The sequence below is a fragment of the Hyperoodon ampullatus genome (genome assembly GCF_949752795.1).
Source record: "Hyperoodon ampullatus genome assembly, chromosome: 10".
NCBI lineage: Eukaryota > Metazoa > Chordata > Mammalia > Artiodactyla > Ziphiidae > Hyperoodon > Hyperoodon ampullatus.
This window is the reverse complement of record NC_136923.1, coordinates 89,970,552-89,991,464: the sequence shown is the minus strand read 5'-3', so window position 1 is coordinate 89,991,464 and position 20,913 is coordinate 89,970,552. Positions and strand designations below refer to the sequence as shown.

Here is a 20,913-nt window from a genome sequence, read left to right as displayed (position 1 = left end):
TGAAATTTTAAAGTCTGAGATCCGGGGGAGAGCTCAGAGAAACCTTTCCTTCGCTAGTTCTGTTCATTCCATTTCTACGGGAGTTCAGGTCCAACCCAAGCTGGACTTCTGAAGAAAAATCACCCACTCTAAGTATGCCTCCTTTCTTTTTGGCATCGTTGATGATTTAATATCACTTATCTATGCTTAGCTTCACTGTAAAATGATCTAGTTTCTTTTAGAAGAAAGGAGGAAAAGTACCGAGTCCTAATATGTCTTTCTCCCAAGCCGACCGGAGGGAAACTCAGTGGAAAAGAAAAAGAACAAAGGCAGAGTGTACCAGTTAAGAAACCAAGAGTTTTAACATGTGTGGGCACAAACTGTGAATGACAGAAACAAACTAAACCAGCAGAGGACAAGCCCTTGAGGGTTGTGTTGACAACTAAAAACAGGGCTGGGCTGACCATGCTGGGACCAGCACAGCAACCCGGGAATTCCCTCTCCCATCTCCAGCCTCAGATCTAAAAAAAAAAAAAGAAGAAGAATGACTTTGTTTTTTTTTGGTCCTTACTATTTTCCCAGGATTCTGTAAAGCATTCCACAGACATTTCTCATTTAATCACACCACTGTGAGCAAGATGGTGGTTCAGGGTGGGAATGACAGCTCTCCTGGGTTCCCTTCTCTACTTGGAAACAGGGTCAATTCACAGCCTTGGGAGAGTTGTCTAACTTCTAGAAACCTCTTCCCCTGAGCAGAAAATGGATGTAATAACAGTACCCATTTTAAAGGGATGTTGAAAGGATTAAACCAAATTGAATATATGTAGAGTGCGTAACACAAGGCCTGGCCCAAGTCAGCACTCAAGAATAGTTAGCTGCCACCATTATTATCATTAGTATCACCACCCCCATCTTGCTAGTAAGAAGACTTAAGCTTAGTAATGTTACCACCTGAGTGGTCTTAATGTTAAACAGTGTCAGAATCTGAACACTAGAACTCTGGTTCCACACCCTGAGTGGCTAGGAGTCAACTGAAAGATAAATGTAAGAACCAGAAGTGGTGACTCTCCGAACTGCTGCATTTAGAGGAGGTCAGAATTCCCTGCTCCCCTGAGCACATTCTGCTACCCTGTATCCAAGACTGGTTTTTGCTTTAGAGCAGTTAAGGTTCTAATTTCACCAGTCTAAAACTGGCTTCGCTTGCATTGTACACAGCTCTAACATATGACTGAAGATAAATTCATTTGGACACCCATATTTTGGAATCTGTGATCTTTAGAACACAGCCTGGGCTAAAATTGAGTCTCACTAATTAGTACTAATTAGTAGAAGAAAAACAACCAACCAGCCTCGTATGCTAAGTCCAAAGAAAATAGCTGTACTCTTTCAACAGAAACAGTAACTAGAATGAGGCTTACACAGTGCAACTCAGCTGAGATTCATCGAGAGGCCAGCTTTAAGGATTAAATTTATAATCATGTATTATTAGTACATCAGTTATATGTAAATGGTGTCTGAAGGAGCTGGATAAAACAGTTGTTCAGTTAAGCAGTTTAAACATTCCCTGTTACACTGTTCGTTGCTTCTTTACTCATAAATAATACAAAGCTTAATTTCAGACCAGCCCATGCAATCTAAACTACAACAAACTTCCAATTGAGGCCATACAAAGTAATGAAGTGTTTCTACTGAAGCCACAAGAAACAATAAAGAAAGGGCAGTGGGAGAGAATAGACAAAGAGGTAAGTCCACAGAGAAAGCTGTCCATGGAAAGGGTCACTCCTCTATTCCAAATATCTGGGGTCACCCCGCAACGAGCAGACTGACAGCAGACACCCCTGTGCCCTGTAAGCCCCTCCCCACCCAGGTCCCTGCCAGCACAACCCACCTCGTGTTAGACTTTCCCTACGAGACTACGGCATGGCCTTTCCTTCCTCCTTAAATCAGGAGCTGCTTTAGTCCAGAAGCCAGCCCATAAGCCCTGGGATACAGAATATGGGAGCGGGAAGGGGGAGGGGAGAGGAGAAAAGAAAAGGAGGAAAAGTGAAGAAGTAGAAGTTAGGAAAGGAGTGAGATTCTATTACACACACACACACACACACACACACACACACACACACACACACACACACACACACACACACACACACACACACACACACACACACACACACACACACACACACACACACACACACACACTCTGAAGGTTGGAGCAAAGCGAAAACTCTACTTCACATAGAAAAACATGCCCAGTATTCCAGCCATAGTAGGCCTAATGCCTACCTACGAAGCAAATTATTTTTCAATAATAAAGCATCTGCAGAAAAAGGAATCAGACACAAGGAGACTCTGGAAGCCCTCCCCAAGGACCAGTCCGTATACATCATCCCCTCTGTAATTCTACTACTGGGGCAGCTCTTGACGTGTATTGCCTGGTTGGTGTACGCGTCTGTGTCCTCACAGACTGTAACGGTCTTGAGGGCTGAGATAGCTTACTCACCTTTGAGTTCCTCATAGCACACAGACTGGTACTCCACAAAAAAACTCCTTGAATTAAACTGAATGGGACCAGAAACAAAATTTCCCCCGCGGCAAATTTTGGAAAAGCTCTGAAGTCTCTCTCTGGTCAAGCGTAACATAAATACTGCACTAGACTGAACTTGTCTCTGAACATTGTGACCTTTAAAAATAATTTGGGGGCTTCCCTGGTGGCGCAGTGGTTGAGAATCTGCCTGCCAATGCAGGGCACACGGGTTCAAGCCCTGGTCTGGGAAGATCCGACATGCTGCGGAGCAACTGGGCCTGTGAGCCACAACTACTGAGCCTGTGCGTCTGGAGCTTGTGCTCTGCAACAAGAGAGGCTGCGATAGTGAGAAGCCCGCGCACCGCGATGAAGAGTGGCCCCCACTCGCTGCAACTAGAGAAAGCCCTCGCACAGAAACGAAGACCCAACACAGCAAAAATAAATAAATAAATAAATTAATTAAAAAAAATAATTTGGACCAGGAGCAGGGAAGAAAGAGGAATGGGGGGTTATTGCTTTGTTTAATGGACAGAGTTTCTGTTTCAGGAAAAGTTCTGGAGATGGATGATGGTGACAATGGTTGCACAACACTGTGAATGAACTTAATGCCATTAAATCGTACACTAAAGATGGTTAAAATGGCAACTTTTACATTATGTATATTTTACCTTAATAAAAATAATAAATAAAAAAAAACAGTAGCTATGAACTTGATTTGGGGGCTATAAACTTGGAGCATGAAATGAGAGAAGAGAACTCAGTTAAGTGCTGTGCCCTTAGGAAATATAGACTAAGCACTAGGAAGTGAGTTTAATAATCTATTTGGCTTCATAAACCAAGTCACTGTTCCCTGACATCAAGCCCCAGGTCACTGGCAGCTAAGGTGTTAAACTTCCGAAAGGGTTCCAAATGTGAAATAGATAAGGTTACCATGCCTTATCAAAATACTTTACCATTCTTGGTAAGTAAACAGAAGCTTTATTGCTCACTTTAGCAAAGGTTTCAACTTTTCCGGTCTAAAATTATTTAAAAGGAAAGAGATGAAAGCTTAATATTGACTAAAGTTATCTCACAGGAAAAAAAAAGTGTGATAATACCAAATTAAGTCGAACTTTCCACCTTTAAAAAAAAAAAAAGTCACTTGAAATCAGTTTCTTTCTAAGGCATAAAGCTTAACCAACAATTTCTTAAAGAAGTGTAACCTAAATGAGCACATGTGTTGATAAAATTAAGTCAGTGTATATCCTGTATTACAGACAAGCCAGAAAAATTACCAGAAAGCCAGATCATTCTGGAATATTCCCCTAACTTTCCAAGTTTGATTGGTAGAAGAAGCAGCTTCCAGGTTTTGACGTCTGTTAATAACAACAGCCAGGCTTTCTTTCCTCCTTATCACAGATAATTGAGTTTCTGGGCGGCGGGAAAGAAGAGGTTTACTCTGGAAGGTAGAAAGTGACCCTGGCTCAATTGCCCTCCATCACGCAATGGACTTTTTTTAGATTAGCTGATCCAAATGCTGCTCTGGCCAAGCCATCCAAGGAGTATCATTTTTCCCTCTTTCATTTAGCACCCTCCAACAAACTCACCTAACGTCCAGGCAAAGTAATACTTGGGCTTCGAGGCTTGCATGACAACATATAAGTAGCAGAGTCGGGTCAGAAAGTTTGCTTTATGAACAAACCAGTCGTCAACCAGGCAGGTGACAGGGAAGGTCTTCGTAAGCGTCAAAAACAAAAGGAGAGACACCAAGGTCATGCACAATTTGTGTATCACGGCTCTCTGAAAATGGGGGGGAAAATGAGGTAACTATTCAGAAGACACTGGTATGAGGAAAACAATTTCAGCAAAGGCACATTGAGAATAAAGCCATTTCAAAGCTGCTTTGGCAATATTCTCTAGAAGGAGTGGCAAAAGGCATTCTTCCTCAGGGCGTGTATTGAATGATGGGCATTATGTGCTATATTTAGATGCAGAATACACCCCTGACACCTGAGGTGGATGGATCTAAAACAAAAGAAAACTTTTACCAGCACATTGTACCAACAAAGGGCAGGTGGTTTTATTACCCAAAACATAAGAGAAATCAGTAACATGACAGGGTGGCAATCTTCCATCAGAAAGAAAGAACCATTGGCCTTGCGGTCCTGCCGCCAGCAGAGCCAAGGAAATGGGTTTGAATCGCCAGCAAGGAGCACAGAGGCTTAGTTGGGAAGGATTATGTGCACATGATTACATGTCTGAGCCAGGACGTGGGCAGGTAGTAGAAAGCTTTAGAAAACCTTTCTGGATGGTTTACATGTAGTCTGCTCTGGGGTTAAGCTATACAGAGGTTTTAAATTCCTCTGGATGGAATCGTTTTGCCCGGTTCCCCTGACATTCCAAACACCAACAGATTTATAGTTCCCAACTTTATAAAAACAGACTTCTTTTACTTGTAACATAGGGATAGCAGTAGCACCTCCCCCAGAGGGTGGCTTGGGGTTTCAGCACGTGAATTTTACAAGGGACTGAAAGCAGTGCTGGGCTCCCCGTTAAGTGCGTACCATGCTTAACTATGATGACACCACTGAGGGGCCAGCAGCTTGTGTGCGCCAGCCCCTCCCATCCATGTGTCCTTAGCCAAAATGCAACCTTACTGCTTCATGTTCTCTGTGCACAAAAAAATGCGAGAGTATCCTTGGAGAGTGATGTGAAGACTCTCTAATAATGTTATTTTCCAAATACAAGTATGTGAAATGCAGCACTCCTGTGACAGATACTCCCCAGAAACACCTGTGGTTACTTTGATGTCTCCCAGCCACGGTGACCTCACTCCTAGATGATGTCGATAAAGCCGCTGGGGCTGAGACATTTAAGTAATCATGAAGTGCAGAGGACCCAAGTGTGTCAAAACTCTCCAAAAATGCATGCTTTATTAATCAATCACTTAAATTTTCAAATACTTAATGTTGCCTGATGGTAGCACTTTAAAAATATTTAAATTATCCTGAATTTCTCCCTTTCCAATGTTCCCCATCCCTTCAATTAATTACAAATTTCCCTTAAATATAGGATATTTGATCTGGATAAATTCAGCATATTTGTAAAGTTCAATGAATTAAGCGCATGTTGACTAATTTGAGGTTAATACACTTCAGCTTAAAATTTAAATATTGTATTAAAAAACCACCTAAACTCTCTCAAAGTCAATATGACCAAACTACAGGCATGCCAGTGTAAAACTGGTTTCCCTTGCCATAAAAGCAGGATCTGCAGGGCTTCCCTGGTGGCGCAGTGGTTGAGAGTCCGCCTGCCGATGCAGGGGACACGGGTTCGTGCCCCGGTCCGGGAGGATCCCACATGGCGCAGAGCGGCTGGGCCCATGAGCCATGGCCGCTAAGCCTGCACGTCCGGACCCTTTGCTCCGCAACGGGAGAGGCCACAGCAGTGAGAAGCCAACGTACCTCAACAAAAAAAAAAAAAAAAAAAAAGCAGAATCTGCAATAAAAAGCACATTTATTCTGGTCCCACTCTTTCCTCCTCCACCATTTATGACATAGTATCTTTTGGCTGTCTATGAATTTCTATTCATAAAGAGAAAACACTCATAAATTTGAATGTGTTAACAAGCACAGTCATAGGCACATTGTAGGCATTAATATTGGCTGGTTGGCAAATGGGTTAATTGCTTCAATATTCCCAGCCAATGAGCTTCTCTGTGAAATAAACATCTGTTGCTCCAACACAGAGAACTACTGCAAATAAATACCAATACTGATATCTTAAACAAACAGGGGGAAAAGTTACCAGCCAAGATTTCTGGTAAACTGTTTGGCTTTTTAATTAGAACAATTAAAAGTGACAGTCAGCCCTGGCAGCAAAGCTCTATTTTCTGGACCTCTGGGTAAATACCTGGCACTAAAAACTTACAGTGGGAGAAGGTTCTGGCAGGCTGTGGAAGCCTTTTTCCTTCCAGTTCACTTCCAGCAACTTCATGTGTGTACGTCTCCCCTCAATGAAGGCTATATACTCCTTGAAATTGTTACAAGGGCCCGCTATGACACTCATGAAGTTGAGAAGGTAGCTTACGTATTCCAAAAAGGAGGGTTTTGCTCTGCGAAAATAAAGTAAAAAGTTGAAGAGTCTTCAGTCTTTGATTTTTTGTTCATATTTGCAAATATGTCGATCGTAAACACAGGTGTTGTCTCTGTGGGTTGTTAAACGCAGCATGATCTTTCCTTGTTCTGGTTCTTTAAAAATCCGTCTAAGGAGAAACCTAGTTGAAAGGAAGTTATTGAGGTGGGCGGCGCAGAGAAGGCACAGCACTCCGTGGCGCCCTCTGCTGGCCACCCACAGCTATAAACGCGGAGGGCCAGGAGTGGGCCAAAGGCAACCCTGAGGCTGGGAAATGTTCTTTCTCAACAACCTTGGCTGTCTGTCTACCAGAGAAAATGAAGGTACTAAACATAAGGCAGGGTGGGTACCCGACCTAACGTGAGTTGGTTGAGATGCTTTGAAATGGGAAAACTCCCTCCCAACTGCCAAAATAAATACAAAACAAATGATGGGTAGAACCGGTTTCCACTTGAGGCCACACAAACTACCGCTGTAACAGCCTCTTGTCTGCTTTGGCATCCAGGCACAAGGTCCTGGACAACAGACCAGGGTAGTGGCAGGAAAAAATTTTCTAGAGACCAGTTCTGTCTAGTGTTTTAAGGGCCTTTTAAAGGGCATGGTCTTCAAGTAGGACAGAATTGTGGGGAAAGGCTTCCTCAAATGCCATTGCTAACCAGTCACTGGAATTATGCCCTATAGCATTTACACCCCCATGATGCTTAGCAAAGAACTTGGTTCATTAGACTCTTCCAATGATACTTTCTACGTTGCTTCCAAGTCCCAACTTCTTAATGAAGGAATGAAGCTGGACCCTCTCTTACATATCCCAGTTATTTCCCGCTACTTTCTGGTAGGAACCCTTCACCATGGCTGCACCACTCTCCCCCATGTGCTACCCCATAAGCCATTTCTGCTCCTCTGCCAGTGTTATTCTCCTACTTTAGACGGCCTCCCTTCGTCTCCGATACCCATCCCCTTTCTACTACACATCAACACTGGCCGAAGTCCACCTTCAGCCTTCAGCTTCCTCCTTCATCCTATTCGCCAGCCCATATTTATCTCTCCAACCCCACTTCCTATCTTTTTTCATGCCAAAATAATCATACTGATAGGCACTGATAATTAACTGTTTCTTGACAACCCTCAGACACATGCCCAATAAAAATAATTTTGGAATAAAGAGAACAACCCCACTGAAGGAGAATCCTGTAAAACTAACAAAATACAGAGCCATTTACCCTTTGATCTAGCGCTCTCAGTTCTGGGAATCTATCCCACAGCTATACCCAAACCCATTTAAAATGACCTATGGACAAGGTTATCATGGCTTACCATTTATAAGAGCCAAAGACTGGTAGACAACCCAAGTGTCCATCAATAGCAGATTCATTCAATAAACAACATTAAGGAAGATCTCTGGATACTGATACCCAAAGGGCTCAAGAATATATTGTCAAACTTACTTTACAGCAAGCCGATGTTGCTCAGTGGAAAGATCTTCAGCCTTCCGACCTAATCCTATGAAAAGAAATATTGAGAAATAAGATGTTTTAAGTGAAGTAGATAACTAAATCCTTAAAGAGGCTTATAAAAACTCATTTGAAAGAAGTGATTCGTTTTTGTTTCATCAATCATAAACAGTCCCCGTTCTCCGTTTTTTTCAATGGATCAAAGGACTGCCTATAAGGACACGTGTGAGGAAGAAAGTCTCTATAGGTTCTTATGAAGAGGGGAGAATTCAGGGGTTACCCCGATTTAATTCACACAGTATGAACATGGATCCCAGAGAACCCTTCACACCTCATACACTCCTTACCACACTGTATACGTTTTCATTGCTCCATGAGAGACATAAGCCTGCCTTTGCAGCCTGCACCTGCCTAACTTTCTTCCTGATTATGCTGGGTGCAGATACCTGATATAAGCTGGGAATGCAATGGAATGGATGGGGAAAGGAATAGGGGACTTTCCTCTTCCAAAGAAACAGGAAACGTAACCCTGAATGCATGGAAAACACAAAAGAATTATCAAGAGGTTTTTCTTCTTTTAAAACTCATCCATGCCAGAAAAACTCCCAACCAAATCACATTTGTGCTTCCTATAAAATCTGTATGTTAACTAATAGTCAAGGAAACCGAACTGTCATCTTAAGAGCAGAAGAAGTTGACTTTAAAACTGTATATTCAGCTAAGACTGATTAGGGTTACCGACCGTCAAGGCAACTCAAAAACATGCCTAAGAGAAGACAGACTGTTTCTGGAACTTACTTGTCCCTCCCACACACAAGGAAAAAAAAAAAAGGAAAAGGCAAATAAACATTTTGCTGCATGTAAGGGATGTTCCAAAAAACAGGGTAAACTGAGAATGCTTTGAAAAGTAAATTTAGGCAAAAAGCCTGTGTATTAAAAGCAAATCAAAACCAAGAAGCAGTGTTAATAAAAAAAAATCACACTTTTTTCTAAGATCTCATCAAATAGTATAGCTCTGGCAATCCCAGGAATTAAATTGATTTTAGCTATTGACTTACAGTGCTAATGTGAGTCTATAACGACTACCAAATGGTTTTCAGGTACAAAAATATTGACCAACTCACCCCATTTTGCCCAGGACTTTGCCAATGTGGGCACTAAAAATCTCATATCCTGGGAAACCTCTGGGTTCTGGGCAAACCAGGACATTTGCTCACCCTAGAAAGACTCCAACCTCAGAATAAAATTACTCAGTTCTCTACAGAATGACTAAATCGCCAAGTATGAACTAGGAATAAACAGGGTCAAAATGAAATTAAATCAGCTCCCCAGCTGTAAGGAAAAACAGGAAGACTCACTAGCAGAGACTAAATCTTCCCAACCCGTCAACACGTAAAGAAGTTTCAACAGTCGGAAAGCATTTGCCAGAGCCGTACAAATCCGCAGAGGATACCTTTACTAATTGCACCTGGCATCTCTTAAGCCCATATTGAAACCTTCCACATGGATGGAAGGGCCATCCTCCTTTCCTGGAACCCAGTATTAACAGTGGAAATAATCACACTTTCTGGCCATTACCAGGAAGGGCCTGAGCAAAGAAAATGTTCAGTTTTATATAAAGAAAAGATTCTTTTTCTTCCCAGCTTTTTATAGGGTTGGGCTAATCTCATTAGATAATTTTACAAGCCCCCGCACCCCCAAAAATGGTTAACTAGCCAATGCTGTTTAACATTTTATTACCTCATGAGCTTCTCAGAGATTAAACCAAAGAAAAAGGATTCCATTTCTTCTGAATGGATTTGGAAATGGAGGGCAGAGAGCACCATACATTAACTTAAATTTAAAACACTGTAAAACTAAACAGAAAACCCACCATTCTCAGTACAAACATTTTAGCCAAGACTACGGATTCAGCAGGGAAATGGTAAATAATAGCTGGGAAAGTAAAAAGCTATGATTAAAGTGGGCTGCAAATTTTTTTGCAAGATCTGCCAGCCCTTGTCTAACCTTTGGACTGTGTATACAGTAGAAAAGAAGAGCTCTGAAGGTCAGGCTCACTCTTAGAACCAAAAGGAGGGCTGTTTTTCTCACCGTCATGAACTTGGAATGCCAAGGTTGTGATCTTCTGAGTGACAATCATCAAAGGCCTAAAAGGAAGATAGAAAACAATCAAGATTGGCAGGACTGCCACTGGAGAAAACATTTATTCCATTTCTGGGCATGGTAGTGTTTCTTGAAGATTATGAAATAAAATACAAAAACACAGAATTCAAACAATTTTTTTCCCCTTCCAAATCACTTTAAATAAGTAGATAGGCAACAGTGAACAAGAAGATCACCGTAGAAACTCCCTCTTGTGTTCTTACTCAAAGCTAAGTTCTAGGACCAACACTGCCAGCATCGCCTGGAGCTTATGAGAAACATAGACTCTCACACTCCATTCCCAACCCAGAAAATAAGAACCTGCATATTCACAAGATCTCCATGGAATTCAAATGCACATTTAAGTGTAAGCAGCACTGGTTTTGGAGATAACCTAATCCAGAGCCCTGGTTCCACCTGGATGGATATATATTTTGGCTTCTTCATGCTAATATGCTTTAAAATGCTTTGTTCTATTTAAAAGCAATTCTTTCATGCACACATAGTAAAAGATACATTTGTAAAATATAGCTGCCTGTAAATAAACCATTTAGTGACCAAAAAGAGCACCAATCTTATTGTGAAAAAAGCCATCAAATACAAGCCTAAGAAGTGACACCATGTCAACAAGCATGTCAAGATAATTCAGTGTATACCTATATCCCCATATATATGTATACATATAGCTGATTCACTGTTATACAGCAGAAACTGACACAACATTGTAAAGCAATTATACTGCAATAAAGATGTTAAAAAAATCACACACAAAAAGATAATTCAATGGAAGCAATAGTCTTTTCAACAAATAGTGATGGGACAACTAGATATCCACATAAAAAGCATACAAAAAGTAACTAAAAATGGTTCAAAGACCTAAATGTAAGAGCTAAACTATAAAACTCTTAGAAGAAAACATAGGCATAGATCTTCATGACCTTAGATTTGGCGATGACTTCTTAGATGTAACACCAAAATCACAAGTAACAAAAGGAAAAGATAGATTAAATGGATATCATTAAAGCTTAAAATTTTGTGCTTCAAAGGACACACACAATCAAGAAAGTGAAATTCACAGAATGCATGAAAATATGTGCAAATCAGCTGAGGAACTCGTACTAGACTAAAGAACACTTCCAACTCAATAATAAAAAGACAAAAGTAACAATTTAAAAATGGCCAAAGGATCTGAATGGACATTTGTATTAAAAAAAGATATACAAATGGTGAATAAGCACATGAAAAGATGCTCAGTAGTAATCAACCATCAGAGAAATGCAAATCAGAACCACAATGAGATAGACTTCACAAGCACTAGGATGACCAGAATCAAAAAGACAGATTGTTTTGGCCACAAGGTGGAGAATTGGAACCCTCACACATTACTGGTGGGAATATTAAATGGTGCAGCTACCTGAGAAACAGTCTGGCAGTTCCTCAAAACGTTAAACATAGAATTACCACATGACCAAGCAATTCCACTCCTAGGTATATACCCATGAGAAATAAAAACATGTCTACACAAAAACTTGTACATACATGTTCAGAGCAACATTATTCATAACAGCCCCAAAAGAAATAACCCAAATGTCCATCAGCTGATGAATGGATAAATAAAAGGTGATATGTCCCTCTAATAGAATATTATTCAGCAATAAAAACAATAAAGTACTGATACATGCTACAACATGGATAGACCTTGAAAACACTATGCTAAGAGAAAAAAGCCAGACATAAATGGCCACATATTGTATGATTCCATTTATATGAAATATCTAGACTGGGCAAATCCACAGAGAAATGGATTGCTGGTTGCCTAAGTCTCGGGGAATTGGGAGGAAATGAGGAGCGATAGCTAATGCATACAGGTTTCTTTGGGTTGGGTGGGTGATGAAAATGTTGTAAAATTAACTGTGGTAAAATGGTTACACTCTGTAAATTCACTCTGCATATGTGTTAAAACCTGCTGAATTGTATACTTTAAGTGGGTGAATTGCATTGTATGTGAATTATATCTCAATAAAGCTGCAATTAAAATGACACCTGAAAACTGAACAGCTACACGTAAAAGAATGGAACGAGAACATTCTTTAACACCATACACAAAAATAAACTCAAAATGGATTAAAGATCTAAATGTAAGGCCAGACACTATAAAACTCTTGGAAACATAGGCAGGACACTCTCTGACGTAAATTGCAGCAAGATCTTTTTTGATCCACCTCTGAGAGTAATGAAAATAAAAATAAACAAATGGGACCTAATTAAACTTAAAAGCTTTTACACTGTGAAGGAAACCATTAATAAAACAAACAGAAAACCCACAGAATGGGAGAAAATATTTGCAAGTGAAGCAGCTGACAAGGGATTAATCTCCCAAATATACAAATAGCACATGCAGTTCAATATCAAAAAAACAACCCAATCAAAAAATGGGCAGAAGATCTAAATACACATTTCTCCAAAGAAGACATACAGATGGCCAAGAGGCACATGAAAAGATGCTCAACATCACTAATTATTAGAGAAATGCAAATCAAAACTACAATGAGGTATCACCTCCTACCGGTTAGACTGGCCATCATCAAAAAACTCTACAAACAATAAATGCTGGCAAGGGTATGGAGAAAAGGGAACCCTCTTACACTGTTGGTGGGAATGTAAATTGGTACAGCCACTATGGAGAACAGTATGGAGGTTCCTTAAAAAACTAAAAATAGAATTACCATATGATCCAGCAATCCCACTCCTGGGGATATATCCAGAGAAAACCATAATTCGAAATGATACATCCACCTCAATGTTCATTGCAGCACTATTTACAATAACCAGAACATGGAAGCAACCTAAATGTCCATCAATGGAGGAATGGATAAAGAAGATGTAGTGTGTACATATATATATACACACACAACACACACACACACACACACACACAATGGAATATTACCCAGCCATAAAAAAGAATGAAAAATGCCGTTTGCAGCAACGTGGTTGGACCTAGAGATTATCATACTGAGTGAAGTAAGTCAGACAAAGACAGACAAATATCATATCGCTTATATGTGGAATCTAAAAAATGGTACAAAGGAACCTATTTACAAAACAGAATAGAGTCACAGATGTAGAAAACAAACTTGTGGTTACGAGGGGAGAAAAGGGAGGGAGGGATAAATTGAGAGGTTGGGTTTGATATATACACACGACTATATGTAGAACACATAACTAATAAGAACCTACTGAATAGCACAGGGAACTCTATTCAATACTCTGTAATGACCTATATGGGAATAAAATCTAAAAACGAGTGGATATATGTGTATGTATAACCAACTCCCTTTGCTGTACAGCAGAAACGAACACAACATTGTAAATCAACTATACTCCAATAAAAAATTAATTTAAAAAAAGACATCTGTTTTTCCAATCACCTAGCCTAGCTTAGTATCTTTAATAGCTCTATCCTTGCCCAGTGAGACGAGATAAAATCCCACTGCCCAACTACCCTACTTTCCTTCAAACCTTCTAAGTTTAGCCTGGTATCTGATCTCCATTCTCATAGCTTCTTATTGAATTTGCTATCTCTGACCCGTATGGACTGATGACTCATTTACATAGAAAGCTGAGGTTTGGTCAACGTCCTATGACAGCATCCCTGGGATGAACCTAGGATGCCGCACAGCCTCTGTGCCGTGAGCTCAGGCCACGCCCAGGTGTGGCAGGATGGGATCAGACGCAAACCATCTTTAGGCCAAGGCTGATGTGTCCACTGCACTCGGCCATCTCTTTGTGAGTCCATTTTCTTTAATTCCTCTCATTCTCATTTCCATTTTCCATCTCTTTAAAATAATAAGCATGTAATATTTTAAACTGTCAATATAAACTAATAAGATAAACTATTTTAAAGAAAGTGTCAACAAATGCCCTTTGAAATCTTAACACCTACACCCAACTTTATATCTTATTTGTAAAAGTCCAGTGGCCAACGTTTGAAACAAGATTCCTAATGTTGTGTAAGGCAAAGAGAAGGAGAAGTGATTTGTCTGACTGCGGAAGGAGGGGTGACTTGCGCTCCAGGACTGGGAAGAAGTGGGGGGTAGCAGACAAGGGAGCCCCCAAAGTGGTCATTCTAGGGCAGCAAGACATGCTCACAGCTGACACTAATTTTGACCACTCTCTTGTATAGTGGAAAAAAATAACTGCTTCCAGAACACCGAGGTTTGGGTCCTAGAAATAAGGATTACATCAAAACTTTCTATAAGAGCAATTTCGTCTTACAAATATATAACTTCACAGCTCATCTTCTTGATATTCAACCTCTGACCCAGAATGTATAACAGATGCCGAGAGCTGTTCTTCGTGAAAGGGACTTACACTAAGCATCCCATTCAATGTAGTTGCCAAATATGACTGTTTTTGTTTTCAAAGCCTCTTTGTGCTTTTTTTTCCTGTAAGATTGTAAGCCTGAGGAATCAGTAATAGGACTTAAACTCCCAGCCTTCTTTACACAAAGCCCAGCACAAATTTTTTGTGTTTTGAGACACACATTCTGGTGACCATGCAATTTGCAAACCAAGTTCCTACATTTGATTTAATTCACAACTTCATTTTAAAAGGGTCTAAAACATTGGTATATCCATAAAGGAAATGTGTCATGGAATTAGCCTGACCTTCAGCCTCTAGAGAAATGTAACATTTGTCTTCCTCTTTCTGGGGTTAGATTGAATGTATTCCATAATTAGGCACATGTTCAGCAAAGCATTTAGAGTCTATTCACAGAAGTGGTGGGCATGAGAAAGCACCTCTCAGATTGGCTGCTGGGGGTGCGTAACTGACTGGCTGCAGCCTCTGATTCCACCACCTTGCTGGTGCTCAGCCCACACCTCCCTGAGGCTGCGTCCAGCCAATGACTGAGCACAGCAGGGTAGCCACGCCCTCCAGACCAGGCGTGGTGCTCCTCAGTCAGGGAATTCCATCTCGAGGACTCATCCTTGAACTCGCTGAAACAGGCTCAGAACTGCACTGCAGTCCAAGACCTCCCTTCTTTCCTTCCCTCTCCCATCTCAGGGGTGAGACGTGCATTTTAATCTGATGGCTCTCCCAGCCTCATCCAGTTGCCTCCCTGTTTTCCCTCACAGGTATTTCACCCAACAAATCTCATACATCTGTTCCCACCTTGGCGTCTGCTTCTCAGAGAACCCAGACTAATGCAAGACACACTACTGAATATCTAGATCAATGTAAATAAATAATAATTAGTCCATGTTCAATCTGTACCTTTGGGCCTATGTAAGAACCACATTGTTATCATTCTTTAAGGGAAAAAACTCTCCCTTTTGGGGGGAAAAAATAAGAAGCTATGGATCAAATTTTGTTACCCATCATCTAGACTATACTTTTAATAATATATTGTTTCTGTTTTAAACATCTGAAGAAGTTTCTAGCAACTTAAATAAGAAGCGACTCACACATGTGACCATGGGCTTATAAAACACAACATACTGACAACTTGCAGAAAAGGAAATGGAGTTAGACTCCTCCTACATTCTTACTTTTCTGTGGGTGTAAGGAAGAGCGTCATACGCTCCTGCACAGAGGAAGTCCATTCTGAACGCTTTTCACTGAATAATTTATTTAAACCGATGGGTAGATCAGATGCCAAACTCAGACTGCACAGCTTACTGAGATTTCAGAGTCAAATCCATAGAGTTACCGACTTAGGATAAAACTCAAATACCCGGACTTCCCTGGTGGCACGGTGGTTAAGAATCCACCTGCCAATGCAGGGGACACGGGTTCAAGCCCTGATCCGGGAAGATCCCACATGCCGCGGAGCAACTAAGCCCGTGCGCCACAATTACTGAGCCTGCACTCTAGAGCCCATGAGCCACAACCACTGAGCCCGTGTACCACAACAACTGAAGCCCACGTGCCTAAAGCCTGTGCTCTGCAACAAGAGAAGCCACCACAATGAGAAGCCCGCGCACCACAACGAAGAGTAGCCCCCGCTCGCCGCAACTAGAGAAAGCCTGCACACAGCAACAAAGACCCAACGCGGCCAAAATAAATAAATAAATAAATATATTTTTAAAAACACTCAAATACCATCGATGTTGCATTTCAATCAAAATATAATATAATCTAAGACGTGTTTGTTGGTCTGTGATCGGAATTCATGCTTTTTCCGGCAAAAATACAAAACCCAGGAGATAGAAGCACATACTACAAGCACATGAAGGACACAGAAAGGCTCCTTGATGCAGCCAAAGGACTTCCTCAGGACAATGAGGCCTTAGAAGCTTAGCTGTACTCAGATTATCCACCCCCTGAGAAGTAGCCCCTGTCCTTGGATTTTTACACACTCACCAGTCAGAGGCTCTGCCCTTGAATCTATGGGAACCATCTGACCAATCGGAAACCAAGGTTTGAATCTAGCAGGGTTGAGATGGGGCCACTTCTCTTTTGTCCTGTGAATTTTTTTCATGATTAAAAAAAAAAAAAAAAAGGCTGAAGAAAATTTTTTCTTCCTGAACCTAAAATTATTAGTCTAATTTGGATAAAGAAATATAGGGGGAAATAAAGTATGGGGAAAACAGGCAGATGGAGATATGTTTAGAGTAAAAAGAAAGAACTATGCCACTCTGCTCTCCCCACCACATACACACACACACACACACACACACACACACACACACACACACAAAATCAATGCCTTCTGATACAGATTTCAGGCAATTTACCAGTAGTGGTACCCATTCATCCATTTCCATTTCCCATATCAACTCCCAACAAAAAATAACCTGTTTTTAAAACACTAAGCAAAACTCTGTTCTGAGCAGTATTCCAGTATTACCTACCTATTTCACCTTAATCTTTGAACCTTAAGTGGTTAAGTTCTCTGTCCTGGTAAAGCTAGGATGGAACAATGAGATGATGCAGTCATCAGTTAGAGGTGTCAAAAGAGCCAACCAATCACAGCTGGCTGGACAGCATCAAGCCAAATCTGACATTCACGGATTTTCCCTAACAGGTAATTTTAGGCGCAAAAAGTTATACTTTATATTTTCATCAATTCTTTGTTTATAATACAAATCCACTTAACAATGCATACATACTAGGAAAGCAAGGAGTCAGGCCAGCAAGAAGTCTGACAGGATGGGAGAATCCAAGTACAACAAACTGCCAATCAACTGCAATCTAGGACAGGGCTGGATCTTGCACAACAACTAGGGGCACCAAGATACAATGCAAACTGCAGCCCGTGGCCCAGACCCAAGAGCTGAGGGACAGACAGGAGGCTGTTGCTTTTGCCCCTCCAGTATCCCTCTGCTCCCTGGATTACTGAAGAGGGGGGTGATGATATTATACCTTCAGTACAATGCTCCCAAACTCCTATCAACGATGCCAGCCTGGGGGAAGAAAACAAGGGACTCCTGGAGTCACAGCAAAGAAAGTACATGGTTCCACCAGGCTTCCTAGGGCTGCAGATGAAGGCAATGGAAACTCCTCTGGACTCACTTCAGAGTTCACTGGTATCTGTTCAGACCCATCTAATCTCTATACTTTGGCACTCAACAACGACAAAATCACCAGCTCTCCATTTTAACAGGAATCCATCAGATATACTTGGTATAACTTATACTCATGTCCTCAGAATTAAATTCCAAGTGATGGTGCTAATTACTGAAAAGCTGGCAGCAGACTGAAGGAGAAACATGAAATACGCTAATCTGGACATCTCTTTGCAAATCTCTTCTTTTGTTCATATTATAGAACCCAGTTATTTGCACATACTGGGCTGGTTAGGTAGGGTGATCAGGATATCATAAACCAACAGAGGAAAACATCTTGCCTGGAACAATAGGGCAATGATCTCCACTACTCCAAGGGATGTGAGCAAGTGATACTTCTAGAATGCCCAACAGGATAACCAGGAACACAAACGACTATTGTTCCACTGGTGTAGGCTGCAGTTCACCATGATATGCATGCATAGTATGCTTTCAAATATATTTAAATAACATTTAGAATTTATTATTATAATCATATAAAATAATAAAACAATGATTAAAATCACCAATAAAGACCACCCCCCAACCCCAGACAGAATCACTGTCTTAGCATTTATTATTTCCTTCCACTTTTTTCTACACATGTCCACATTCATAAAAATGAATCTTAATACATGTATTTGTTTTGTGGTTTTGATTTTCCATTATATTGTAAGCATTTTCCAGTGTCATTAAATATTCTTTGAAGACGTCATTTTTAATGGATGTATATTAGTACCATAATTTAATCATTCACCTCTTTTGGATGAATTAGGAGCTTCCAATTTTGCACTATTATCAACAACAGTTGAACACGTTTATGAATACATTTGATTTCCTTAAGGTAATTCAGTTCCTAGGAATTTATCCTATTATAGGATATAAACTTTAAAAAAATTCTTGCTTAAAATTTATGGCTAACTTGCCTTCCAGAACGGTTGTCCCAGTTTATACTCCCACTAGCAGCGTATGAGTTCTCACTTCATAATGTTTTCAAAAACACATGGGTAACTCAAATTGCCAACATGATGGGAGAGCAATTATCTGCCTGAATCTGGCCTCGCCTGCAAAAGGAATTAAGGTTCCTTCTTGCTGCTTCCCTCAGAAGAAAACTCGATTTGCACCCTTCTGTGAGCAAAAAGGAATCAGTTCACTATCACCAACTTAAAAGGAATCAAGTATCAGCTTTATTAAAAGCAGTTGTTGAGCTTCCCCGGGGAGAACAGTAAATGTTCCAGTATTGTTAATAACCCATATTCACAGAGAAAACACGGAGGACACTGGCTTCTACATGTATTGATACAAACTACATTAGCAGCACTAATAAAAGTGTATCTTGGGCTTCCCTGGTGGTGCAGTGGTTGAGAGTCCACCTGCCGATGCAGGGGACATGGGTTCGTGCCCCAGTCCGGGAAGATCCCACATGCCGCGGAGCGGCTGGGCCCGTGAGCCATGGCCGCTGAGCCTGCGCGTCCGGAGCCTGTGCTCCGCAACGGGAGAGGCCATAACAGTGAGAGGCCCGCGTACCACACACACAAAAAAAGTGTATCTTGTGTGTCATCCTCACCATTTAACATGTCTTGATTACTTTCAGAATGGTAACAAAATTGCGAGGCCCAGAATCATCTGAAGTACAAGTTTATGTGCTCCCCCCAAATTAAAAACATATATATGTCGTTGGACACAACACTAACATAATCCAATCCTGTTCAATTCCTGTCTGTGCTCTTACTCTAAATAAGTATGTTAAGCACATAGGTTCACATGCATGCTCAAAAGAGAATAGCTATCACATCAGGCTGCTTTAAAACGCCAAGTTCAACTTCAAATCACTGCTTGATTCCTCAACAAAATCCTAAATAAGATTTTTAGGCTGAAAGAAATAGTAGTGTTAAACAAATTCCATTCTGAGGGAGAACTGGTGGTTGCTTGCATGTCTTAATGAGACTAGACACTGGAAAAGAATCTCCCTTATTGACCATTTGTGATTTAAAACATCTTGTCAATTTCAGTACGTACCCCCTCCATTTATGTTTCTGACATTATCCAAGAAGATGGATTTATATCAGTGAGGCATTGTGCATTTATGGTGACAAGAAAAAAAAATAATTCTGCTGCTTAATAATGCCCTATAATTTTTTTTAAAAAGACATTCCCTCCAAGAACTGGATAAAGTATGGTCAGTCCACAATCAGGGATCTAAATCACATTCTACTTACAGGAGCAGACACATTTTTGTTGTATCCTTTCCCAAACAAAAGTGTCCTTTCTCATTCAAACAGTCTACACTTCTGTGTGTAAAGTCAGAGGTTTCTTAATACAAGAAGATCCAAAAAATGCCAGAGAACAAACATCACCTAAGGAAATTTATCATGACTATGCACATGCCACTGAAAGTGGAATGGACAGGAACTGATTTCCAACCTCCCCTGCTGTCAAACCCCAAATCCACCCCATTTCACAAGCACATGACTGTTTTCCCTTTATTTGCTCTTTCTTTTTTCCTTTCGGTAACTTTCCACAATCCTGATTATATTAGAAATGACATAACAATCATTCACGAGTTTACAGTTTTTTTTGTTTTTTTTGGGGGGGGTACGCGGGCCTCTCACTGTTGTGGCCTCTCCCGTTGCAGAGCACAGGCTCCGGACGCGCAGGCTCAGCGGCCATGGCTCACGGGCCCAGCCCCTCTGCGGCATGTGGGACCTTCCCGGACCGGGGCATGAACCCGTGTCTCCTGCACCGGCAGGCAGACTCTCAACCACCACGCCACCAGGGAAGCCCCACAAGTTTACAGTTTTATGGACAAAACCACTGGAGGAGGAGATGTGACGAGAGCAGAGTGAAACGTGGAGAGTGGAGGCATGACCAGGACCAGGGAACAGCTGTCAGCTCATCAAAGGGTATGGAATCACGTAAAAATGGGTATTCATTTCCTAGAGCTGCCATAACAGATGACCACAAATTGGGGGGCTTAAAACCAGGAACGTAATGTCTCACAGTTCCGGAGATCAGAAAGTCCCAATCAAGGTGTTGGCAGAGTTGTTTTTTTCTGGAAGCTCTGAAGGAGAATCTGTTCCATGCTTCTTCCTAGCTTCTGTGGCTGATGGCAATCCCTGGAGTTCCTTGGCTTGTAGCTGTATCACTCTTA

General features: G+C 41.1%; 1 protein-coding gene across 1 annotated transcript in view; it reads right to left on the bottom strand.

Moving 5' to 3' along the window:
- MBOAT1 (membrane bound glycerophospholipid O-acyltransferase 1) overlaps window positions 1-20,913 on the bottom strand; it is a gene marked incomplete at both ends in the record, with an annotated part of 116,437 nt that overhangs the window by 20,535 nt on the left and 74,989 nt on the right. Inside the window, 4 exons of the mRNA XM_079713375.1 lie at window positions 4,093-4,285; window positions 6,416-6,599; window positions 8,065-8,119; window positions 10,162-10,217. Of these exons, the coding sequence (XP_079569501.1) occupies window positions 4,093-4,285; window positions 6,416-6,599; window positions 8,065-8,119; window positions 10,162-10,217 (488 nt within the window). The remainder of the gene's footprint in view (window positions 1-4,092; window positions 4,286-6,415; window positions 6,600-8,064; window positions 8,120-10,161; window positions 10,218-20,913) is intronic.